At 41.0% G+C, this 26,566-nt stretch overlaps 1 protein-coding gene across 10 annotated transcripts in view; it reads right to left on the reverse strand.

Moving 5' to 3' along the window:
- RAPGEF4 (Rap guanine nucleotide exchange factor 4) overlaps positions 1 to 26,566 on the reverse strand; it is a 284,010-nt gene that overhangs the window by 113,167 nt on the left and 144,277 nt on the right. For 7 of the 10 annotated variants that reach the window (XM_077883031.1, XM_077883030.1, XM_077883039.1 and 4 more), the window contains 2 exons: positions 10,381 to 10,453; positions 6,373 to 6,392 (listed from right to left, as the gene is read on the reverse strand). In XM_077883031.1, the coding sequence (XP_077739157.1) occupies positions 6,373 to 6,392; positions 10,381 to 10,453 (93 nt within the window). Of the gene's footprint in view, positions 1 to 6,372; positions 6,393 to 10,380; positions 10,454 to 24,886; positions 24,904 to 26,566 lie in introns of those variants that run through there. The other 3 variants (XM_077883032.1, XM_077883034.1, XM_077883033.1) reach the window with 2 other exon arrangements.

Raw genomic sequence — 26,566 nt, forward strand, 5'->3', positions numbered from 1 at the left:
AGTGAAGAGAATTTAAACATTTCTAAAAGCTGGCCATAAGAATTCTGAACAATGCCAGATCATATTAGTAAAGGTGGCTTTATAATTTCATTTTCTGGAAATTTTAAAGAATGAAAATAGTTAAATATATATGTATACACATATATCTGTGTGTGTGTGTGTGTGTGTGTATATATATATATATATATATATATATATATCCATCACAATCATCTATCTTCAAGGTAATTTTACCTAAAGGTAAAGAGAATGACTACAGAATATTATACTATCTATGGACTCAGAGGAGGCTGACACAGAATTGTTGTTAGAAAAGAATCCAAATCCTAAATGACATGTAATCACTATATTAATTTATCCAAACTGAGAACACTACAGATTTCTCTCCTAAACATTAGACATATTTTGCAAATAATTGGGTTCCAATTTCTCAAAACAAGAACAATAAAAATTCAGATACATCAAATTTAAACGATACTATCTAATTTATTCTCACCATCAATTGAGATAACGTGCTAGCAGCCCAAAGTTACTGGTGATGAACATAATTGCCTACAGCACAGTATAAAATATTTCTGGAGACAGCCATACAGTCTCTCATGACTTTGAAATCAGCGCTATAGTACATTATCATTAATGTGACATCGTGTTCCTCACCCCTGCTGCTGGTGGAACTAATTCTCAGCAGCAGGGCCGGTATAGAGCAGCCTCACCTCAAGGCCGTGTCATTTTTTTCAAGTGAGAGCAGGGGAGAAGCTGCTGGCTAGAGAGACTGGGGAAATTTCATTTCTTCTTATTATCACTATTTTTTAACAATTAAACACTCTCATGTTCTCTGTGATAGCTTGCCCAAGTCAAATTCTGGTTACACAAAGGCCTGAGAGGATGTACATTTGCCAAGCTGGGTAAAGTGTGGTAAAGCTCAGTGGCAACCCTAGAAACCCATCGGGATCACAACAACATTAGAAAGTTCTACTCCATTAAAAAATCTAAAAACTGTAGAGAAACCAAGAGAGCACTGAAATAATCACTAAGGGTGAATCACAATTTTATAAAAATAATTCTAAAATATATTAATGAACCACCACCCCTAATATACTCCAATATGTGCCATTTCACCCAGCAAATTCACGGAAAGCAGGTCTTGCCTGTCTTATTATTCAGGTCTTGCCTGAATATTGCCGAGAATATTCAGAAGAAACCAACACATGGCTTAAGTGACAACAGAGGGATCAGGTTTTTAGACTATTACCCACATTTACTATTCAACATTTAGATTAAGGGCAACTATACATCATCCTAAAAATTCAATCAATATATCACTGCAGGAGAGAGACAGAGAGAGAGGGAGAGAGAGAAAAGGAGGGAGAGAGAGGGAAGGAGAGAGAGGGAGGGAGAGAGAGGGCACCATCAGGTTTTATAAAAGAGCAGAGGAACAGATGGAATAAAAATTCATCAAGGGCGTTCTTCCCCATAAAATACATAACTCACAAACACAACAACAAACATTTCTTCAGAGACTGAGACCTGATGTTGTTCTTGGCCCCTTCGACATTAAGTCACTGGTGTTTTTTAGGAGGTGGGGCATGGTAAGTGTTGGCTCACTGAGCTCCCAGTTCCCATAGGACAGTTAAAGAAATGAGTGTTTACACTCTACACAACAGCAGGGATGGAGCCAGCAACACTGCCAAATATAATCTTCACCTGGGCGATAAGCAGTTTGTCCTTTAAAATCAAAATGAGCAGGCTTAGGATTTTCTGTCCTTCGCATTTGGTTCATTTGCCCTCCTCCGTAGAGCTTTGCGCCTTGGGCTGGTTACATAGGTGTTGTTGCTTGGCGGTGACAGCAGTGACAGTGCTAGCTAACCCTTCTCACCCTAGAACAGACGAGATCGGCTGCCAGGCATAAACCTGTGAACTTGGGCCAAGATGTCTTGATAAGCTCTGGACGTGTATCAGTCATGTTTTAAAGCAGGACTGTAAAAACCGTTTCACAGAAACTGTTGGTTTGAATTCAGTAGGTGTTCTAAAACTGGAGTTAAAAGGTTTTACAGGGTTTTTATGGGTTTATACAAGTTTTTTATATTTTAAGTTTGTTTGAGGACACACAATTTCCTTTTTCTTCTTCTGGCCCAGAATCATAGCCAATGTATGATGGGAAAAATAAGATGTTGTTATTTAATAGGTGGAAAATATTTTGTTTTCTTTTTCTTTTCTATTATTTATTTATTTATGAGAGACACACAAAGAGAGGCAGAGACACAGGCAGAGGGAGAAGCAGGCTCCCTGCAAGGAACCTGATGTGGGACTAGATCCCAGGACCCCAGGATCATGACCTGAGCCGAAGGCACTCAACCACTGAGCCACCCAGGTGCCCTTAATTTGTTTTCTTTAACCTCAAAAAAGAGCAGCAATAAATGTTATTATATTCCCTAAAAATGTCTAACATCCCTAACCTTTTGACTAAATAACTAACAATTATTCTCTTCCTCAGATCCTATTCTCCTTAATGAGGATTTTCAAGCTGTATAAATTATTTCCTCCCCATTTGCCATTTAAAATTTGTCTTTATACTAATTTCTAAAAATTATTCTTTATATATATCATTTATGGCTTTTAAAAGTTTGACAAACTGCTGATTTAAGTCATCTTCTTAAAATAAGACCTACCAAATAGTTTTATAAGATTCCCAAGCTTGCTCACTACTAATTGGTAGCATCCAGTTCTTCTTAGTACTTAGAAAACCTTTGAGCTCTGAATTGATTTCAAGTTTTCATTTAAATTCTAGTTAGCTAATATATAGGGTAATATTAGCTTCAGGTATACAATATAGTGATTCAACACTTCCATATAACACACAGTGCTCACAATAACAAGTGTACTCCTTAATCCCCATCATCTGTTTCATCCCTCCCTCCCCTCCCACCTCCCCTCTGGTCACCATCAGTTTTTATGTATAAGTTAAAAGTCTGTTTCTTGGTTTGTCTCTCTCTTCCACCCATTTATTTGTTTGTTTCTTAAATTCTACATATGAATGAAGTCATATGGTGTTTGTTTTTCTCTGTTATTTCACTTAGCATAATACCTTCTAGCTCCAACCATGTTGCAAATGGCAAGATTTCATTCTTTTTTATGGCTGAGTAATACTCCAGCATGTGTATGTGTACACACACCCCACATCTTCTTGATGTACTCATCAGTCAGTGGACACTTGGGCTGTTTCCATAACTGACTGAATTATTGGATTGATTAGTGTTTCAGATTAAGAAGGTACTCTTCCATAATTAGTAGGAATTTCACTAATCACACTGTCAATACTATAACTGCTCTAAAAAATGGGGCCTTCATATGTTCCTTTTGGAAACTAGATATTTATAAATAAGGAAATGGGATTATTCTGTAATATTCTTCATGAGCCTATTTTCTGGCTCCATCTACATTGAGGAGGCAAAGGATAAACTTCTAAAACTACGTAATTCCATAGCAATTGTCTGTCAAAGGATGGAACATAAGGAACAGAATCTACCTAAGTAGCAGAACATGATAGACAAGCTCATTCCTCCAAAAGGCATCTGTAACTTTCAACTCTAAAGTTTTCTTGCAATTGTGATTTTTAGCTTCTGTGTTAAACATGGTCATTCAATAGGGCACATACAGAAGACAGAAAATATATAACTTGCACAGATCAAAGAGAATGATTTATTTGTACAACCAACAGTCCCAAACAATCATAACCCTATCCAAAGAGTCTACTTGCTTTATTGGCTCAATGGCCATTTCTCTAATATCTTATCAACTATTTTATAGGTTTCAGTATCCTGTGTCATCTCAAATTAAATGATGTCTCTATCAATTACTGTAAGTAGTAAACAAAATAATCTAGCAAGTTATTTGCCAGCCCATTTATTTCTATGAAAGTGCAATTTATGAAAAGGAAGTTCTTTTTATCAAGGTGAGGCTGCATCTGGAAATAAAGTAGAGCTGGCAAGGCAGCTAAAAACACCACTTACTGGTGCCTGCATATTTGGTTAAAAGTTAAACATGGTGATTAACAAAATCAAGAGTAGGAGCTGGATAGGAGAATATATTCTCTCCACAAAGAAGCTGTTTGGACACTGAAACAATGGTCTAAGTGCTTTTATTTCAGTCCACAGGCATATTATTGCTATTTAGAAACATAAAGGGAATATAAGATTGCCCAGCATGTAGTTAAAGAAGGTAAAGGATAAAAGAAATCATCATAACAGAACTTGTCTCTTATAAAGGAGAAACTCCAATTAACACCACTTTAAGGCTCTTAGGCTTCTTTTTATCTTTCTAGAGATTCAACTCTATTCACGAATGTCTTTCATCTCATTTGCTTTACTTTGACTGATGGCATTGGAGAGCTTTCTTAATAGCACATGGTGACATTATATCCACTCTATTTGCTGATAGAGAAAAAGGGTGTTTTTCTGTTTGCTAGAGAATTTGATATAGAACGAATGACCCAAACAAATACATGAACATACCCTATGACTATTATCAGGGAGACAGCCTGGCCCACCCCCTAAATTTTCAGGGCAATATGTGGGTAACAACTCAATGTATCTAACTTTCTGGAAACTTCAAATTCCTACTTTGTCACAAAGTGAGTTACAGGATGACAGCTGGTAAGCCTCTGCTTAGAACGTTGTGTCTGTTGTCCCACTGCAGGGAGGTCCAACCTAAAGGTCATGAGGGACCTAGGAGAGACAGAGCTTCCTTTTGAAGCTTAGAACATTTTAGACCTCCTACGGTTTGGCCATTCTGTGTGTGCCCTCCACATCACTGATGGTTCCTTGATGAGGAAGCACCAGGCTCTTTTATCCTCTTTACTTGGCTAGTGATCTGTGTCTTATTTGTTTTGGAGTGCTTTGGGACATCTGTATCCAAAATCGTGTGACAGGATGAATCTGTTCCTGTAGACTCTAAAGCTTTGGTTTTCCATGAACCTGATTATCAAGAGCTATGCTCAACATACAAAGGTATTTTTTAATAGCAAAGATCAATGGAAAGGTTCATTGAAGAAAAATATTTTGAGGAAAACCATGAATGGCAAAAGGATAGTTACTTCATAAAAGGATAGGGCATTTTTCAAAGGAGAAAAGATCTCAAGGAAATTATACAAGTCTCAACAAATTAATAATTACAGTAATAATCTTAACATTTACTGAACTTTATTGGACTAGTCTCTATGCTTTCCACAGATTATCCCATTCAATATTCATAATGGCCTCTTAAAGTGGTCATGACTAATAGCCACATTTAAAGATAAGGCAAGGATATTTTGAGAAGTCAAGTAGCTTGTGAAGGCCCACAGCCAAGAACTGAAATCCTCTACCAAACCAAGCCAAGTGAATTTTGGTGTGACATTCGAAGTGACATCGCTGTGTCTGGAACACAAATCTGTAGTGGTACAACAGAAGGCCAGAATTCCAAATCGGCCCTTGAAACCAACATTATGAAAAGAAGACCTATCAAAAGCTAGTTAGATCTCTGAAAAGGGATACAGAAATAATCTGAATTGGATGAAGATGACATCTCTGTCCACAGACACAGAATCAAAAGCGGGGAAAGGAAAGGAGAATGCTCTGTAATGACTCTGTAACATTGCCACTTGGGTACAGCAATTGGGGAACATAATGGAAGGTAACACAACTGAGAGCCACCAAGCAACACTTCAAATTAATCACTATATATTTCCATCATTAACCCTTCCATGTTGTTGAATAAATTTAGATGTCAGTTAATATATGATTAATGTTATTATTATTTGCATGCAAAGCCAATGTCACAACACCACTACCATCCTTGGAATGTGCACTTGGTACTGGTTCTTGGTCAAAAGTTTGTCCTAAACCTACTTAGTCTCTTATCTTGCTGCCCTAAACAAGTAGAGCAATTACTTATTTTCAGATTCCAAAGAGAAATATTGACTTTAATGCAGCTTGGATACAATTATAAAATCTACCGACCCTGTATTTCATATTTTATATTCCTACTAAGGAAAAACGACTAATTTTCTGTGTGTTGTTAAAGTAATGATTTGTTCACTTGTCTGTATACATCATGGGAAAAAGAAAAACCCTTAGCAATCATACTGTTTGCCCCTAGAATAACCTTTCTTCAGACTAGTTAACATCAAGGACATGTGATGACTATGTCAGAGCAATCAACCTTCTCCCCCCTCATATTTCAAAGTGACTCACCAAAGATGCCAGAATAAGATTAGAAAAATATTTATTGCTCTGTTGAATGTGGATGAAGAGCTCTCCTGGCTGGTAGGGTTACTATGATTATTTTTTACCTTATGACAGTTTTTAGAAGCTAGGCAGAGAGAGTGCTACTCACGTTCTCCTTGTCAGGAATCCCTAGAAGAAGAAAAACAGAGAGAGAGAGAGAGAGAGAGGGAGAGCATGAATTCTAAGACGAATCTGTAAAATGGAACTGAAATCCTTTGCTGAATCAAATAAAGTAAAATGTTGGTGTTTTCATTAAAACTTACATAATGCTGCTTAGAAAAATAGCAGCACCCACCAAAATCTGTAATATAAATAAATCTATGAATCAGGATCAGGGCTGTGTGCCAGACAACAAATCTCACGCTTATTTTGCTTTTCTACCATATGCTTTGCTTTGCCAGAGGTAAAAATCCATCTCTGATTCATTTATACCATAAAAACAACTAATTCCTCTATGCTGGGTATAGAACACTCAGAATTTGGGATAGACATGCCAACTTTTAAGTTGTGCATACTGTATTTTTTACATTTCAAATCACCTCATAATGCTCCAGGGATTTGAATCTAGCTTCAAGTCCCCCATAAAAACCACCAGAACACAACTTCCATTTGGGGCAAAGCTGCCTCCCGAGTCAGGTCTGAGTATGGTAGTATCTGTTTCCAGGGGGCGTCCCAGTTTTCTCAGTGAAAAAGTAATCATTCATCCATTAATGCATTTGTTCATTCATTTACAAACATTTCGTGAGCTACAGGCAGCCCTGGTCCCTTGCACTTCCTTTGGAGCTGTTAACTGTCTGATATGATAATGGTGGCCAGACTAGAAGGTCCACAGCCCCAGCAGAGCTTAATGTCTCAAGTACAGTGTGCCCAAATGGCCTTAGATTGAGAGATGGAACCACAGGTAGTTTGTATGCGTGGTTTCCCCATGGGGCAGTTTGAGGTAGTTTGCAGTGTAAAAATACAGTACATCCAAATTCCAAGGGAACAGAACATTCTGTGTTTAATAACAGAGTACGAAGGATTTATACTATCGGCTTTAAAAAAACTGAGTGCCCATTTTAATAGGCAGTAGTATAGTACATAGAAAGGGTAGGAATGGAAGAAACTATCTGAAAACATTCTCTAATTAAACGTTGACCCTCAAACTGAGATAGTACTAGGACATAAAAAGCCTAGGCAGGAAGCAGGGGAACAAGACATGTTTGCCATTATTTCCCAAATCTATCAGAAGGGGAAAGGTGGCCTAATATCAGCACTCTGAAACTTTGAATCCCAGCCATCCATTCACTATTCCATTCATTTGTTCAACAACCATTTGAAAAGAATGGAGTTGATTGTGTTAAGAGATATGGGGGTGGGGTGGGGGGTGTAACAGAAGCTTCCTTTCTAGGAGTTTCAATAAGATAAATACATAGCAGCACAAATCACCATATCTGAGTGGCTGGAGATTAGGGTCTCTGTAGAGAAATAACACTAAAAAGATGATTTGGAGCCATGCAGGAACCTAAAGTTGGACTAAGGCATTAGTAATCTTGGAATTTCATCTTCCATGGCAGGCAATGGACAATCATTAAAATGTTTTGAGCAACAGAGGATAAGGAGGGTCTGTTCAGGAGAAAAGGAGGGTCTGTTCAAATGAAAAGAGACTTAAAACATAAAAATCAGATGCATGAGCATGGTCCTTGAAGTCCAGTTTGAGCAAAGAGCTATAAAGACATTCCATTTGGAAAATCTGAGTATGGACTCAGTAGTTGATGTGATTAAGGAAAATCACACCAGTTATTAGGTGTGATAATGATGTTGTAGCTATGCATGGAAAAATCTTTATTTCAAAACTATCTGCTGAAGTCTTTGGGGTGAAATGTCTGTATGTGAATAGAAGAAGGAAATAAGGCCAATATTTAAAGTATTAAGATGCATATTGTTATTAATAAATCCTATTTAAGCATTAGAATATTAATGGTAATTAAAAGGATGAAGACATGGATGTTAACCATATCATTCTGTATGTTTGAATTTTTTCACAATAAAAAGTAAATTTAAAAAATTCTATATAAGTCAAGTGTAAGTCAGATGTAGGGTAGACCAAGGGAGAGATACTGAAGGTTCACAGCCAATTGAGTCATTCTTGCCCTCAGGTCAAGAGCGACGAGGCCCTTGGCCTGGTGGCTGCAGAGGGAACAGAAAGGAAAAAAAACATGAACCTTGCAAAGGAAGGAGCAAAGGACCGGATGCGTGATTAAGTTCAGTGCATGAAGGCGACAGAAGTGAGGGCTCTAGAGTGGTTGAGGTTCAGAGCCTGGTACGGGAGAAGAACAGGGCAGGGAGGAATGCAGATGTGGGAGGAGGGATGGGTTTTGTGGGAATCAGGATGTATTCTGTTACTGACACTGTGAGTTTAAGAGACCAGCAAAACATCCAGGTGGAAAGAGAACCAGCAGTCCTTTGGAAAGTTAGGCCACCATGGGAAGAATCGGAGGTATTGGTTCAGGACGTTTGTATCCATTGTAAGAAAGGATGGTCATGGGGAGAGTATAAAGAACAGAAGAGGAAACCTGCCAAGACTGGACTCTTGGGTACAACCTAAACTTCTGGCTGAGAGGAAGAGGTACCTGTGGAAGAGACCAAATGACCAAGTAGCCAGAGAGATACCAGACAGCCAGGATCATGCAGTGGAGCCTAGGAACTAAGGGAGAAGGGAGTCTGAACATGGAAAGTCTTACTCAAAGGCAGAGAGATGGTGAACAATGATGATGGAGGCTGGTGTTGGTTCGTCACTGGAGACTTTAGATGGTTTGAGTCAAGAGATATGGGGCAGAAGTCAGACTTAGAGGGCTTAAGAGTGACCAGTGGGGAGGAAATAATAGCTAATGTCACTGGGGTGCTCACTCTATGCCTGGGGCCTCTAAGCACTTGACATGTTTTGCTTCATTTAATCCTCACAATGGTCTTGTGAGGAAACCAAGGCACAGAGAGAGATGAAGTGTGTTGTCTGAGGTCACACAGAGAGGAGACAGCACAGCTGGGATTTCAACTAAAGGACTCCTCGTGAGCTGGTCATCCCTTCATCAGCCAGGAAAGAAAACACAAGAACACGGGAAGGAAGAACAGGAAAGAAAGACCTATCTTTGAACCACCACCACCACCCCAGCCCCGCCCCTGCCAGACCCCCACCCCAAGGACAGAAGAAAAACAGAGAGAGAGAGAGAGAGAAAGAGAGAGCGAGCAAGCAGAGGCTATGAGGCGGAGGGCAGGGAATGTGATCTTGGTCAAGCAAGGAGGACGATCACCGTAGAGTGACAAGTCTGGCAGTAAGTGGGAACTGCAGAAGCTAGAGAGAGGATTTGAAGGGTGAGTCTTGCTCAGAAGACCCTGGCGTGAAGGCACCACGTGGTTCATCATGCTGTTTAGTTGCTGAAGTGCGACAGCTCCAAAAACCCAGCACTGGGCACCTTGCCACCCATACACGTTCAAGAGCCAAATAAGAGGACTCAGCACAAGCCACTCCCAGGGCCAGTAATGAGCATTAAAAAGATGCTCTTGATACCGGTGAACAGACAGATTCAGGAGGCAGGATTTCTTTGAATCTAGTGGGTACCCATGAGAAAAAGAGTATCGCAGAGAAAGACGTCCCGTCTTTTATGAAAAGCCAGAGACTGGTTGCATAAGAGGCCTGGAATTTGAAGGAGCCATGATTTACAAAGAATAAATAATGACTCACACTGCTTCTCTCCTACACCAATAGCATCAAAATAGCAAGAGGTGGGGCTCTCAGGTGTCTAGATGTGACTGAGACAAATACAATTCAGAAATCCTATTTTTAAAAGAACATAGAAATACTAGGTTTCACCATAAAATGGAGAGATTTTGAGAGAGCACTTTAAGTATGAAGTTCCAACTGGTACCAGAGCATACCTCCATCAGCTAAGACCACAAAATAATAGTATATTAACAACTTTTAAAAATAACTCAAGTGTGGGCTGGCAGGTCTGTTTATCCACAAAAGAGTCTGGAGACTTACTCTGTCAAGCTGGTGTAGGACATATTTTTTTGTCATATGAAAACACATACCGCACGACAAATTTTTAGATACAAAATGTTCACATTTTCCACTTACTGTCATTGTTAGAGCCCGTTTCCATAACACCATAAGGAGGAGCCAGAAGTCCTGCCATGTACTGTCGATATTTCTGAAAGACAAGATTGTAAACTCAATGCACAGATATTTACTCACTCGGAGCATTCATTTATTTACACACTAAAAAGCAGAAATGTTGGGTGTCAGTAGGCATCTGACTCTAGTATTTACAAAGCCATGAAATGTGCTGTCTGGGATCTGTGCTCTAAATAAAGATGCTGTGCTGTAAGAGGTCTTCCTGGATAAGGCTGAAAGCACCCCGTGTCCCTGCCCAGGGAGGGGCTAATACCCCAGCCAGTTCTTTTAAGTACCTGTGACTGACTAACCCAATTGCGTGGGTCTTTACCCTCCCCCTCCACCTCTTGCCCTGCTTTTCACTCTGGCAAACACATGCTCAGGTTTTTGTTGGAGGCAGAGACACTTGGATTTTATAGATGCAGATACAAATAATTGTGCTCCCTTCTTAATAGGTGAATGGCACCGAATCAGCTTTCTTTCAGAGTAAAAAGAAATGCATCTCTGGAAAACGTCTGTTTTGAAAGAAGCTGATTCGCTTCCATTTACCTACTTCCTTTTACACTGTACACCTGCCCGTTACGTGACCCCTAAAGAACTTTTGGTATGTTGTCAAATAGAATGGTTTGGCTTCATTTAGAATGATTTGGATTCCTCTGAATTGTATTCCCCTGATCCTTGGTCCAGGCATGCCTTAAAACCTGGGGCTCAGAGATATCCATTAGCCCCCAAAGTCTGTGCTGTTTTGAAGGGATAAGGTTTGGTGAGCAAAAAGCCACCAGAGAGCATCCACCAAGAAAAGGGTGACGTTTACAAAGAAGGCAAAATGGATATTAGACATTGTGTCTTCTCAGGTAATAAATACAGCCTCCTCCCCTCTTAGAATGAAAGCCAGGCAATTTTATTTATTGCATGGTGTCATGTATATTTATGGTTTATAATTATGATGACACATAAATGTTAAACAGCGTCAAAAGAATCAACACTCTGTAATGTGCTTGTGGGTTACACAGGCGTCAGCAGAAAAGCCTTCATCTGTAGCAATGGGCAGCTGGTGATATGCAGTGTTTGAGCAAACATCTGGCCCATTTGGTAGATTTGAATGGTGTTTGTAATGTAACATTGACAATTTCTCAAAAGAACCTTCTTCTAGTCAAGATGTGACTAGCTTTTTTTTTTTTAATCCCTTTTTTGCCTCATTCTGAGGCAACTATACTAACACCTGCATGCAAACATTAAAAATCACGATTTTCTCTGCCTTTGAGTTAACTAATCACTCAAACATACCCACAGGACTAATCTATCACCCTGAATTCCTGACATTTCCTTTGACAGCTTCCCAGTTCTGATTCTCTTCTTTCTTATGCCACCATCTACTCTTCTTCCTCACGAGAGAGCATTGATTAAGCACGTTTCTGGGCACAATATTATGCTGGACTCTGAACAAAACAGGCTCATAGAGAGCAGATGGGGACTGGGATGTGCTCTAAAAAGATTTTGTGATCCCCTACAGCCTTTTGAGTTATTCTTCTTACTGTTAGCAATTCCTTACCAGGCTCTTTAAAAGAAATAATTCTATGTTAAATTAAAGGAGCAATTTTGCTTTGCTTGGAAATGTTTTGGATGTGGTGGATGTTCTTTGTCTCAGGTACCTCAATGTCAGTTCCCATGAGCTCCATGGAAGGACCTCCCTGACGCCTCAATGAATGGGCCTTTGCCTTCCTTTAGCTGCACAGCACTTGGTCTGTTGTTCATTCATAGAGCACAGGAACAGGGCTGCTGCTCCAGGAACAGAAAATAGGGCAGCCCTTGAGCAATCAGAAGGTGGACCAGATTTAGGATATGTATGTACTGAACACCTACTGTGTGCAGGCAATGTCCTAAGCACAGGGCTCATTGCAGAGAACAAGCAGACAGGCCCTTTGCTCTTGTGAAGTGTCTATCTCTGCAACATATCTGTTGAATTTTAGAATTTTTATGGAGAATTTCAAACATGTATAAAAATAGAATAACACATACCTAATGTCCACCTCAATAATTATTAACTTATGACCAATGTTGTTTCCTCTACACTCCTATCTACCTGCTACCTCTGGAATTATTTTGAAACAAATACCATATATCATGCTTTTTGATTCATAAATATTTCAGTAGCTCTCTCTGAAAGGCAAGAGCTCTTTTTTTTACCCAAACAAAACTACAATACCACTATCACAACTAAGAAATGTAACATTTCCATAATATCCATTTGATGTTCAAATTTCTGTTTCATAAATGTCATTGTGAATTTAACTCATAAAGTACTTTATTTAATAAGACATTGGTTTCAGTAGAATAAATTCTGGTATACAGGGAATGCAAAAACAGGGCTGAAATGTTTGTTTGTTTGTTTATTTATTTATTTATTTATTTATTTATAGATTTTATTTATTTATTCATAAGAGACACACAGAGAGAGAGAGAGAGAGAGGCAGAGACACAGGCAGAGGGAGAAGCAGGCTCCTCACAGGGAGCCCAATGTGGGACTCGATCCCGGGACTCAGGGATCACCCCCTGAGCAAAGGCAGATGCTCAACCACTGAGCCACCCAGGTGACCCCGGGATGAAATTTTAATATGTATCCTAGGGGTGCCTGGGAGGCTCGGTCAGTGAAGCATCAGACTCTATTTCAGCTGAGGTCATGATCTTGGGGTTGAGGGATCCAGCCCCATGTTGAGCTCCATGCACAGCAGGGAGTCTGCTTGAGATTCTCTCCCTCTCCCTTTGTCCCTTACCCACCATGAGTGTACATGCACACACACTCTCTCTCAAATAAATAAATAAATCTTAAAAAAATTTTAGTGTCTATAAATAAAAAGTCAACCTTTTAAAATTGATGGGGCATTTTTTAGAAAACATTCACTACAGCAGGAAAGTTGATTTCTTATGTACCATCGTGCGGTACACCCTATATTAATTAGGATAAAAACAGCTAACTAAAATAAAATCTAAATCAGAAAATAGATCAGAAAATTGGGATTCCTAAATAAATTGCCTACTGCTTGATCTTTGGGCAGCACGTCATTTTCCAAGCACCAGTTAAAAAGCAGTCTATAAAAGAATATATCATATGAAAAGACGTAGAGCCTCATTCATAACAGAAAGGCACTTAAAACCATAGTGCGATGTCATTTTTCACTTGTCAGATTTGATAAAGTTTCAATAAGTTTACTAACACACAATTAGTTATCTCATACATTGCTTCCGGGAGTATAAAATGAGACAATCTCAGCGGAAGGTAATTTGGAAGTATCCATCACATTATATGTCTGTTTCCTTTGAGCATAGAACCTCCCCTAGAGCTCCCGAAATACCTGAATACACATGCAAACACGTGTATCTGTCTGTAACAGCAAACAAAACTACAGCAACGTCAAACAGGAAATAACTCAAATGTCCACAAGCAGATGGCACCTGGGCGCTTCCTGATGAAGAGATGATGCTGGAAATTTTATGTAGCCATGAGTGAAGCAGCACCACCCGCTGACATAGGATGATCTCCACAATATAATGTGAAATTAAAAAAAGGCAAACCATAGCACTGTGTGCGGAGTATGCCACCATTTGGTGGGGATAAAAGAATAGATGTGCGTATGTGAATATTCATAAAGATTTACAATTCTAAAGATTTGTAAATGCATAGACTATCTCTGGACGTATACAACAAGAAAGTTATAACAAAGACTGCCTCTGGGAAAGAGATCTGGGTGGCTAAGGGTCACATGGGAGAGAGACTTAGTTGTCTCTGTTCATCACCCACTGTGGCTGCTGGCATGGACTGGTGGTGCTGGCTTGCAGTGGCAATTCAGCATCAACCATCAGAGTGTGTATGGGGCCTGGCAGCACGGGATAATGATGGCAGTGCACTGGACAGCTCTTCTCTCTTACACATGTGGAGGTGGGAGTAATTCCCTTTATGTGTGTGTTTTTTTTTAAATATTTTATTTATTTATTCATGAGAGACACAGAGAGAGAGGCAGAGACACAGGCAGAGGGAGAAGCAGGCTCCATGCAGGGAGCCTGATGTGGGACTCGATCCCAGGACTGTGGGATCATGCCCTGAGTCGAAGACAGGGGCTCAACCGCTGAGCCACCCAGGTGTCCCGGGAGTAATTCCCTTTGATCATACAATCCTCCAGAGGGGGGACTTGGGGGATTAGATACTGGGCTACCTTGTAATAGCGTTTATTGGCACTAAAGTAGTGAATTGAAAAAATGAGAGATGACTGTATTAGTAAACCTAGATGGTGGAGCCATTCATATCTTCATTGAAGTTTAAAAGCCACTTCAAGCTTTCTGAGAAACAGAATAAAACTAAAGGGAAGTCACCAAGGCTTCCAGCACAAGGCCAGCTTTAATCTTGAGTTGACAGTTTTTCTGAGGTGACTCAGCCACCTTTTCACGGTGGCTACTCAATGTCTCTCCCACATGCCTTCCATACCTTGGCTGCTGGGGTGTGCAGTGGCCTGGCTGAGGCCCCTGACAATGTCCTCCTTGGGGCCCTGGAGGGGCCTCTCTGTGCAAAGCCCTTTGTCTGGATCCCAACACATCCTAACACATCAATAGTTTAAATGGCCTCACTCAATCATTTTAAAATCACCACATGCACCTGGGAAAGGCTATGCCTTTAACTGCCACAGACACTTGTCTTCAATGTGGAAGGCCCCTGGCAGGAGGACTCTTCAACATTTCCATTCCCTAGCCCTCCATGACCTCTGAGAGCAGTTAGGACTTCAGTTCATATGACAAGAAAACCACAAGGGCCTTCGAGGGTCTAAGGAGAATCTGGTACGCTTCATTCTTAGGATCTACTCCTGGCTTTGCCTCTAGTCAGCGGGGTCAACTCAGACAAGTCTCCTGAGCATTCCAACTTCACTTCACCTCAAGTGGGTGCTCTGAATTAGACCCATGGCTCCTTGGACTGAACTCTGGGTTGCTTGGACGACCCTCAGGCAAGGAGGGCCAGCAGAACCTCAGCCCCGATGGCAACTAGAGTGTCTTCCTTTTAACTATTTTAAAAATTGGAGTTCCAAGACCAATTTCATCTGAAAGATGACTTTTGCTTCTTAAAATTAAAAGTTCAAAATCACAAGACAAACTCCTGAACTTCTAAGCCAGACCGATGTCACTCAAAGATTTCCGTGAAGAATCAACAAGGACCAATCTAGGATTTGTCTACCAAGTATTAAGGAGCCTACTCCGTTGGAAAGACTTCTATGGTGGAGAATTGGCCAAATTACAGGTTGCTTTGCACCTGAGAGGTTTATCAACAAAACTGGCACTGGGAATTGAACTGAGACACACCACAGTGCAAGGCTGACCTTCTCCAGCTGAGGCGTGCAGGGCCCTAGAGCGGCACGCAGCAGGGCAGAGGAGATGTGACAGGGGTTAACAGAAGCTCTTCCTGGAGCTTAAATTTTATTCTACGTCAAGTAGTTTAAAGGATTACTTTTATACTTTTATATTACGGAGTAGAAAGCTAAATTTGCATAAATTTTAAAGATTAAAGCATGAGACTTCAAAGAAATTTTGAGCTTGCTGCTGGCTACTTCTAGCTACAAAGGGTCTGGACCCCGGGCAGTATGTATTGATTTCCTCTGCATTCGGGAAACTTCAGTGGAAAAAACCAGAACCTCTGATGTTATGAAAAGCGTGCAGACATCCGAACCGCACAAGAACCGGGTCTTAATTCTGATCCTACCACATGCGATCTGTATGAACTTGAGTAAGTTGGTCACCTCAGTTTCCTGGAATAAAGAGTCCCATCTTTCAAGGCCACTGGGAAAATGAGTAATAAAATCTATAAAAGTACACAGCACATGTTTAGGCACTTAATAAATAGTTGCCGATAATAATAAAAATAAACAACCAAGGATTCATCAAGATAATCACACTGTATTTGAGTTTTCCAAGCAGAGAGCCTTCAGCTTTAGGAAAGAACATTCTTGGCATGACATTCCTAAGGCTGCAGATATATGCAATGTAAAGACTTAATACATCTATTGGCTTGTTAAACAAGGTTGTGGAGGAACAGGAATTTAAGTAATAAATTTATAGGATAAGTAATAATTTTATAGGGTACTGCCGACTTTTATACCTACAAGGTAACACTGTCCAAAGAGAAAGGAAGGGCACGAGAGAGCAAGCCCAAAAATAATTTCACAAAAGTAAGTAGAGCCTTTCAGTCATCAGAACCATTTTATATTCAAAGAATATTTTTTAAAAAATGAACCTGTGAGTTATAATTGGCCAGTTTGTAAAGCCAAGTCAGTGTCTGTGGCTTGGAACAGAGGGAAGAGGGAAAGCAGAATGAGGGGTGTGGCATGCAGTAGAGGGGAGGGACAGCATCCTTGGGCTGGTGACGCCAAAAGCCTGTCCTTAAATCCAGGTGGAGATGTGCTACTGGCTATACTAATATTTTTGAAGAAGGGACAAAAGATGACAATCTCAGGCTGGAAGAGCAACCATGCGGTAAAAGGGGTGCCAGGGGGATAAATCCAGCTCTGCTCCACAAGCCTTCAGCCCCAGCCTGGGGCTGCTCCCACCCAGAGCTAGGGCTGCTTTTCTCTAATTTGCACCAAGTCTCCATATGAACAGCTGTAGTCCAGGAGCCAGAATACCAGAGCTGGGTGGCATCTGCTGGGGGAGGAGGCATAGCCATGATAAGTAACATTCTGAAAGGTCAGTCTGGGTTTACAAAGCAGGACTAACAGAATAAAGGAAGGCTGGCAGCTTGAACCCTAGCTGGACCCTTATGACAAGAGAAAATAAGGTCGTGATGGAGCAAGATGCCCTATTCTGCAGGTGAAGGTCTTCCTGACACACTGTATGGCCTTCTCTGAGTGTTCTTCAAGCTGCAGCCTGCTGCCAAGACCTATCCACAGGCTGCTAGCAGGAGCCTCCACAGGGGAGCCAGGGCAGGACACGGCTGTCACTACATTCCTGCCTGGTCAGAAGCAGCCAGGCTAAGATGTGGGCTCTGGGCATATTCCTTCCCAGAAACATCACCTCTGCTCCTCACCCCTCTTGCCTAGGAGATCAATAGGCTTCAGGGAAAGCATAAGTAGCATCCTTAGCCTGGAATATCAGTGCTAGAAAAGTATTAAAAACAGGAAGCCACAAGGAGGACTGATAGGCATTGCTGTGAACACTCGGGGGAGAGGGGATGTGCTCAGAACAGGGACGTGCTAATAAGAGCTCGTGGCAGGGAGTGACCAGGATTGGGGCAGACTAGAAAAGGGCTGCTAGTGGGGGGGGGGGGGGGGCAGTGTCTGAGACTATGTCTTATCATAATGTCCCACTCATTGTATCTGTACTAGGTTCTCCCAACCTATTAAGGCCGAGTTCATAAAATGTAATGGCAAACAAGTCATCTATACTTTCTCTGAAAGCATTAGAATTTTGGGGGAGAAGAGCTTAGAAAAAGGATCTAACGTTTAGGCCCCCCTTTTTTCTGTTTCTCGGCAAGAGCTTTTTCATGACTTCCATATGACATGTAATGTGTAAAGTGAAAATGGACATGGCACATTGCTCTAAAATCTCAGAAAGCCAGAGAATTCTCAAACATGTGAAAAGTAGGAAAGAAGGGGGGAAAGTAAAGCAGTTGTAAATGGAAACCTTCAAGCAGAACTTTTCTGTTTACCCTCTTAAAGTCATATGTACAGCTTCTCCCACAGCAAATCCCTGGCTGGCCTGGGTTTACCTCTTATGCCAAGTTATTCTGTTTCCTTGTTTCTCGATTTCTATAGCATCCGCATAATAGGGCTCAAAGAACTTCCATTGCCGCGTCTTCAATGATATTTAATTACATCCTTTGGTCCGAAGATAGATATTTCTAAATGGAGACAAAATTCTGCTTGCCAACTCCTGGCCATTTTTAATTCATGACTAACCTGCCAAGAGCAGTAGTTTGGAGCATGATAATCACAACAATAGCTCTAATCTGAGGAAGTTTTCCAACCCAAGTCGTTTAAGAGCCCTGGGCTAAAGCCCAAGCAAGATGACCCTGCAGGTAAGCAAATAAAGTCTCACTCAAAAAGCACCTATTTGAAATTCTCTCTCCTACTGGAGGGCGGTGGAGGGTGGGGCAAATTCAGATTTGAGAGAGGGTGAGAACACAGAATCTGAGGCTGGGGAGCCTTGGGGGTAAGGGGCAGGGGGCAGGGAGAAGAGCCTTCCAGGTAGACAGGGAACAGGTGTGCTGTTAAAGACTAGGCCAGTCTGGCAGGAGAGTCAGGACAAGGGTGCTGGGGGGAGGGGAAGGCGGCGAGGCCTTACCTACCTGGACAGGTAAGGCCCGTGGGTCACAGTAAGGATTCTGCACTTCATCCTGGAGCAACAGGGAGCGGTATAAGTAGAGAAGTGATAAGAACAGATAAGCATCTTTAAAAGATCATTCTGGCTGCGGCCTGGAGAATGGTTTTGATGGGAAAACAAGGAAGGTAGTGGGTCCTGAAGGGAGAGACAGGCCTGAACTAGGAGGAGAGGTGGGAGAGGGGGATGCGAAATAGGAGGTTAAAGTACTTGATTCCTAGAGGTGAAACAATGTCCAGCTACATACAGTGGACAATATTATAGGCTCAGATTTCTTGCTGAAGCACACTCAACACATCTATACTTTTAATATGACTAAAAAGTTTAGACACTTCTGGGAGCTTGCTGGAATGATTATGATTTCAGTAAGTACATACTCTGGATCTTTGAGTAATTAAGTTAGCCATGAGCTTCTCTTAGGGAAATTCAAATTGAAAGCAAGACACACACACACACACACACACACACACACACACACACACAGTAGGTCAATGCTAAGACACTCACAGGGGGTCAATGTTAAGACACACACATAGTAGGTCAATGCTAAGACACACACACAGTAGGTTAGTGCTAAGACATACACAGTGGGTCAATGCTAAGACATATACAGACACAGTGGGTCAATGCTACTTAATTGAGTCATATACTAATTTGCTCAAGAGCTGGTATTGCATAGGCAATCCTCATGGCTCTCCTTTCACTAAGGCTTCACCTACTATAGTCCATCTGATGTATAAATATGACTATGCACGTTGGAAAAAAATAGCCTCTACTTCCTTGTTTATAGAAAAAACAGTTGACTGACATTTTATTTAACCATAACAATCTTTAAGGGTGATGGATATTAATATAGTTATCCTGAATTAGAATGATTGAGCCCAGCACTTATGAAACTAACAGGACTATCAGTAATACATATCATGGAAACATACAAATTCTAAGAACGTGCTATTTAAGCATTTGATCATACAGAATTAGGATGCATTGATAATTTAAAAACCTAAAATAAAGGATCATTTCAAAGTAATAGCCCATGACTGTCATCTCATTAGAGCAAACCACCAACATTTTGCTTTTGCTTTTTGGCTCTACAATATACTGCACAAGGGGTAGTAGCAGAGCAGCAGGGAGATGGTGAGTAGTGACTCAGGGGGTGCTATGGTCTGGATGTATTGTCCCAAATCTGTAAGTTGAAATCCTAACACCTGATGTGATGATGGAGACTTTCTTAAGTCATGAGGGTGGAACCCTCACAAATGGGGTCTTATAAGAGGTCCCACAGTTTCCCCACCCCTCCTACCAAGTGAGGACACAATGAAAGTGCCATGCTGGCACCCTGACCTCAAACTTCCAGCCTCCAGAACTGTGAGAAATAAATTTCTGGTATTTAGAAGCCACGCAGGTTTTGTAATAGCAGCCCATATGGACAAAGAAAGAAAGGAAGACTTTCTGGCCTAAGTAGATATCAAAACTTCCCACTTCAGAGAAATGTCTTTAGTTTCTGGCTTCATCTCTCAAAACCTGAAACCACTGGAACATATGCATAGGCACTATGCATTTCTCCAGGTATTTTTTGAGTAGGTTTTTCTAGAAGCATCCATACGTAACTCACCTATCCTATCTCCTTAAATCCAATCCTATCCTGTGGCCCCTAGTGGGCATACAGTATCCTAGCTTTTGCCCTACACATGCACATTGCTCACTAGAATAGAAACTACACAAGGACAGTGATTTTTATCTATTGTAAACTGATGGAGCTCAATAGCCTGGAGTAGGCTACTTCTCAGTTTCAACTCTTCTTGACTTTTGGAGACTGTCTACATTGATTCACTCCCAACTCCTGCAGCTTTTCTGCCCACATACACATTTTTGCACATACTTTCTTTATCGCCCTTCATTATCATTATTTCTAAGATTTCTGCTTCAAGCTGCCATATACCACCTTGGAGCACCCTTGTCAATCCAATCTAATAGATCCCTACTGCATATATTTGGGAATCATGGTAGGAGAGTTGTGTGGTTTTGGAAGCTTCTGATCAGTATCCAATATTGCACGCCTTGAATCCTTGGAGTGGTTCCCTGGTTCCTATTGTCTCTCCGCTTTAGATAAACTGAACTCTGTTTCCCCTGCAGAGTGTGTTTGCTGGGGCCTCACCCAAGCCCCACACTTTCTGATTCCTTTCTATATCCTCAAACAACAGATTAGCCCCCCACCTCGTCTCCTAGCAGGAACGCTAGGAGGTGTCACTAATGGAGGCAGTGCTTTAGCCATTCTGGAAAACAAAGTAGAAGAGAACAGTATAGGGCCACGTGTCTGAGGGGGTATGAGAGTGGGCAGGCCTGAAAGAGTTGCGGGGGACACAAGCTTTAAGATCCAGGCAGGTGTGGTACCTCATCCTAGTTCTGTAAACCTCCGCCGGAGTGAACAAGACGTGCAAGGCACCACACAAAACTGGCCTCCACCTGTCCCTCCCACCTCAGTTCCCATGCCTCAGTTCCCCAGTCATACTGGCCCCTTTGAGATGTTCCAGCACAATGATCTTTCCCCTTAGGCCTCCTGCACCTTCCTGCTGGCTGGAAAGTGCTTCCCCTCACTGGCTTTGCTGACATCTGCTCCCCTGCGCTTCCACAGAGCTTTTTCAGCTTTTTTTCCCATCCTGAAACTGGGGAGGCTAAGTCCTCAGTTTATGTGAGTCTCTTGTCATTTGCTCTCTTGGCCTCGAATCATTGGTGTCGGTTTGTCCAGGGAATGTGCAGTTATGCCCCATATGTGTGTCCTGGCTTGATGCCTTTCTCCTCTGTTCCACTACAGGCTAATAGAGGCCAGAGGCCACAACTATGTCTCCCGCTGCATGCTTAGAACCCCAGAGCACATAGCCTGCTACTATTTCCTTGAGTGAAGGAATTACTGAGAGAATTTGTTAACCACTCTGAGGTTCAGGTTCCTCAATAGTAAAAACCAGAAATATTACCACATACCCCTTACAATTGAGGGAAGGACTGAATGAGATAACCTACACAAAGCTCCTCCCAGCCTGAGCACACAATAAATATTGGTTCCCAGTCCCTCTACGTCATGATTTTTTTCTTGCCACCGATTCTGCTAAGGGGAACATTCCCATCTAAAACAAAACAAAACAAAACAAAACAAAACAAAACAAAACAAAACAAAACAAAACAAAACAAAAAAAAAACAAAAAACAAAAAACAAAACAAAAGGCTTGAAAGAAAAACACATCTAATGCATGAAGATCTACAAAAGCAAATCTAATGACTTGTAGATATGATGAAAGAAGTTACTTGAGATCATATGATACACATGTTCAAATATCTCTGTGATATTTGTTTGCTTTTCATGAATAGGCTTCTTGCTTTCAGAGAACCGATAGTGGGAGCATGGAGATCAGTTGATGTTGATAAAAACAAAACCTAAATCTAACTCATCAAAATCTATGATACTAATCAATTTTGTAATTTAAAAGGAAGTACTTGGGGATAGAGTGGCCAGTCTGCTCCACCAGAATTAGCACCAAAACACACTCATTATTGAAAATTTAGTTTTAAGAGACCTATGTGTGAATCTTGCTGAAAAAACTGGCAACTTTATATAAATAGCTGAAGGTAGAAAATGATTAATTTTACATATCCAACTTCTTCTTTCCTTCCTTCCCACTTCCTCCTTCCTTCCTTCTTTCCTTTCTTCCTTCCTTTTCTTTTTTCTTTCTTTCTTTCTTTCTTTCTTTCTTTCTTTCTTTCTTTCTTTCTTTCTTTCTTTCTTTTCTTCTTTCTTTCTTTTTCTTTCTTTCTTTCTTTCTTTCTTTCTTTCTTTCTTTCTTTCTTTCTTTCTTTCTTTCTTTCTTTCTTTCTTTCTTTCTTCTTCTTCTTCTTCTTCTTCTCCTTCCTTCCTTCCTTCCTTCCTTCCTTCCTTCCTTCCTTCCTTCCTTCCTTCCTTCCTTAAGATTTTATTTATTTATTCACAAGAGACACAGAGAGAGAGAGGCAGAGAGATAGGTAGAGGGAGAAGCAGGCTCCTCACAGGGAGTCAATGTAGGACTCGAACCCAGGATCCCGAGATCACGCCCTGAGCAAAGGCAGATGCTCAACCGCTGAGCCACCCAGGAGTCCCTATCCAACTTATTTCTTTTAATAATTCTGCTTATTGCTGTTCCTTTCTAAGACACATCATTTTTTAATAAGTTTGCTGTTTGGTTTTATTTCCAACTCCTGTTCTCTTCTTTCTCTTCTTCTCCCTATCTTTATATCCCATCCTCCTTCCCTTTATACACATTTATAAAAATAAATTTTTACTTCTATAAAATAAATAAGAGCACATGATAAAAATTTAACTACAAGGAGTATAAATGGAAAAAAAATAATTATCTCCCTTAGTTACCCTCCACTTACTACTGACCTACCCAGTCCCACTGTCAAGTTAATCACTGTTGATATTCATTTCTTCTGCAATGTCCAAATATTTCTTTCTTCTTTCTTTCTTTCTTTCTTTCTTTCTTTCTTTCTTTCTTTCTTTCTTTCTTTCTCTTTCTTTCTTTCTCTTTCTTTCTTTCTTTCTTTCTTTCTTTCTTTCTTTCTTTCTTCTATCTATCTATCTATCTATCTATCTATCTATCTATCTATCTATCATCTACTGGCTTTAAACAAATGAGATCATTTGGTACATGATGTTTTGTCCCCCCCCCCCCTCTCTCTGTCTCTAATAATGTATTTTGGATGGCTTTTCTGATCAGAACATATTTCCCCATTGCTTTTTTTGTTAGATACCTCATTTTGGGGCCATTTCCCCATTTAACCCAATTGGGGGAAATCTGGAATATACTGAATTTGCATTATCAAAATATCTTCCTTTATGTAAAGCAAAAAAATAAAGATCATATACACAGGTCTTATCAAGTGATGATTTCAGTTATATTCATGAAAATGAGATAGCACTGTAAAAATTTAATTCCAAGACAAACAAATATGCAAGCATATCACTCAGAAAATTTCTTTGATCTCTCTGATGGCTTTATCTAATTGGTGTTATTATGTTGTAACTCCTCTGACTGCCAACTGTATTATCTGTAACCTTGGCAAAGGCTTCCCATGTAATACAGATGAAGAAAAAAATATTGTGTGTATTCTCTCCTTTAACACTGTCAGATGAAAAAAGAAATGTAATTAAATTTTAATCTCTGTAAGTTTAAGAAGAATAGAAGTTGTAGAACATTATAGGTGGTGTTTGAATATTATTAGTGTTAAAAAACAGATTTATAGCTTTTGATAATTGTGGTTATATAAGAAAATATGATTATTCTAAGGAAACATGCCCTGAAGTATTTATTATTTAGGGGTAAAGGAGTATAATGTCTCACCTTACAAATGATTCAGAAAAAGAATAGAGAGAAAGGGAGGGGAAGAAAGAAGTAAATGGGGCAAAAGTAAATGGGGCAAAATGCAAACAGCAGAAGTGGAGTAGAGTCTAGGAGAGTTCTTTGTACTCTTCTTCCAACTTTTCTAGGTATACTTAAAATTATATCAAAATTATAAGTTACCAAAAAAGGAAAGGGAGTTGGGACTTAAAACTTAAAAGGATTACTCTTAATGCATTTATTCTGTCAACATCTGCCTTCCCCGACTCGACCCTGTCACAGGCTCTGCCTGCATTTCATAGGTCCAACTGCCTCTGCCTCTCCACACTTCCTTACTGGAATGGAAGCTCTATACCCACTGGCTGGGAAGGCCCAGAGCTGCCCCTGAGTACCATGTGCCCATGTATCTGGCATGTGGGGAGACGGGTGTAGCAGGTGGAAAGACAGCACCCTAGGACTACAAAGCCACAGCCTTCCCCAAATCCCTCCTCACATGGCCCCCATGCCTGAACTTCCGTTGCCTTTACTCCTTGATGAGTATATATTCTTCTTCTTTTTTTTTTTTTTTCTGGCCCTCAATGTGGTCCACAGCCTGCCTTGCCCTTGTCTACCTCTCTTCTCAAAGGGCTATTTCTTGTCCTGCTAACTCTAGCCTTAAATACTGCCTACACTTTACAGATGACCCAAAGCTATAATGCACTCTCCTAGTTTAATTTTTTGTTCTTTCACTGTTGGCAAACCCTACTCACCAGACCAGAGGATCCCCTTAGTCTCAGTGTCATTCTCTATCAAGCTGGAATTTTCTAGGTTCTTTTAGCAGGCATGCTGCTTGTTGGCCACTGCCCTTACAGCTTTTGTAACTAGGTTTTCTGGGAAGTGCATTCTGGCTTCCATGACGCCCAAGGACACCAGATGTCCCATCTCCAATGTTAATAGAGCCAAAGAGTCTAACTGTCCCACACAGATTAACCTTTGATCACACACAAAAACAAATTTCTGCTGCAATCTAGAAACTCAACTTCAAATGTCAATTCTCCATTCAGAATATGCCTACACTGGACTTTCCTATAAATGATCTCTATAGTGCTAGAAGGGGAGAAACAACTTTTCGACCAGTCAACACAAAAATCTAAGCAAGATGACACAAGTGTGTAATGCTTATGAAAATCCAAAGTATAAAACATGAATGTGTGTTTTCCAATATTTGCAATGCACAGATATTCTTGATTTTATTGCCAGTTTAAATATAATTCCTGATGTTTGTAAAATAACATTACATTTCTCCCCAGATCAATATATCTATAGCTTATAAGTAACATCTATTGAATACAATGATGTGTATTTAAACTTTGGGGGGAAATTATAGCATATTGCATCAGACAGAACAATCTTGAGAAGAGAGAATTTTAGGGAACAGAGGAGTGCATTGTTAAAAATTCCTTAGCAGCCTCACTGGAAAAGGAAATATTGCCAACCACTTTCCTGCATGGTATGCAGCTAACCCAGACAAAAAGGATTCTCCTTCCTTCAGTGAAAATGTCAAGCTGAAAACGACACCTTTAAGGACAGACATGGGGACAGCTCAGGATGAGGGCAGCCAGGTGAGGGACTCTAGTCTGGACCCCAGCTCCCAGAGGAATCTTATCTGAACCTCCTCCAACCACCCCCAACCCCTTCAGGTGATAACATTCTGGTTTATTCTCTGCTCTCTCCTTCAAGTGGAAGTGGGCTGCTCCAGCCTCTCTGCATCCCAGGGAGCTGAAATGCCTAGTTAAGTGCCTCTGTCTCATCTATGGGTGTAGGGAGCTGGCCAAAGGGACAGATTTGAGTCTAAGAGAGTATATTGACCAGAGCCCGTCCAAATGAGCCAACCAAATGACGCAGCCCTGAGGAAGGGATGGAGGTGGTGGAGAGGTTGGAGAAAAGAAAGGAGTAACTAGTGCTGCATCAAGAGAGCAAAGAGGCAGTGGTCTGGGGATACAGAATGTAAGGTGCATGCAATGGTGGCCAGTGGGATTCATTCACAGGGTGCAGGATTCAACAGCCACCTGGCATTTCTTCCTGGCTGTTGACTGTTTACATGCTCTCCACCTCCCTTCCAGATCTCTGTCCCCTTTTCCATCTTGATGTTTAACCCTCAAACTCACAATGCCTGCATGGGAATCATCCTGGTACCCACATTCCTCTTCTCAGTTTGGATCTGCTTCCCCAGACTAGACTCCATATGCTTATTTGCAGGTCACTCAGGTGCCCAGGTTCCAGCCTGTAGGCTGGCCCTCCGATGTTGCCAAATAACACAGCTCCTCTCCCCGAGGCCAGTCGCCAGGGAGCCCCTCCCCGCCTCCCCTCCCCCCCCAACGCCGCAACCCTGTCCTGCTGCCAGTCAAGCCTCTCACCTGCAATTTGACAGACATCACTTTGCACACTGT

Source organism: Canis aureus, chromosome 34 (assembly GCF_053574225.1).
Source record: "Canis aureus isolate CA01 chromosome 34, VMU_Caureus_v.1.0, whole genome shotgun sequence".
Lineage (NCBI taxonomy): Eukaryota > Metazoa > Chordata > Mammalia > Carnivora > Canidae > Canis > Canis aureus.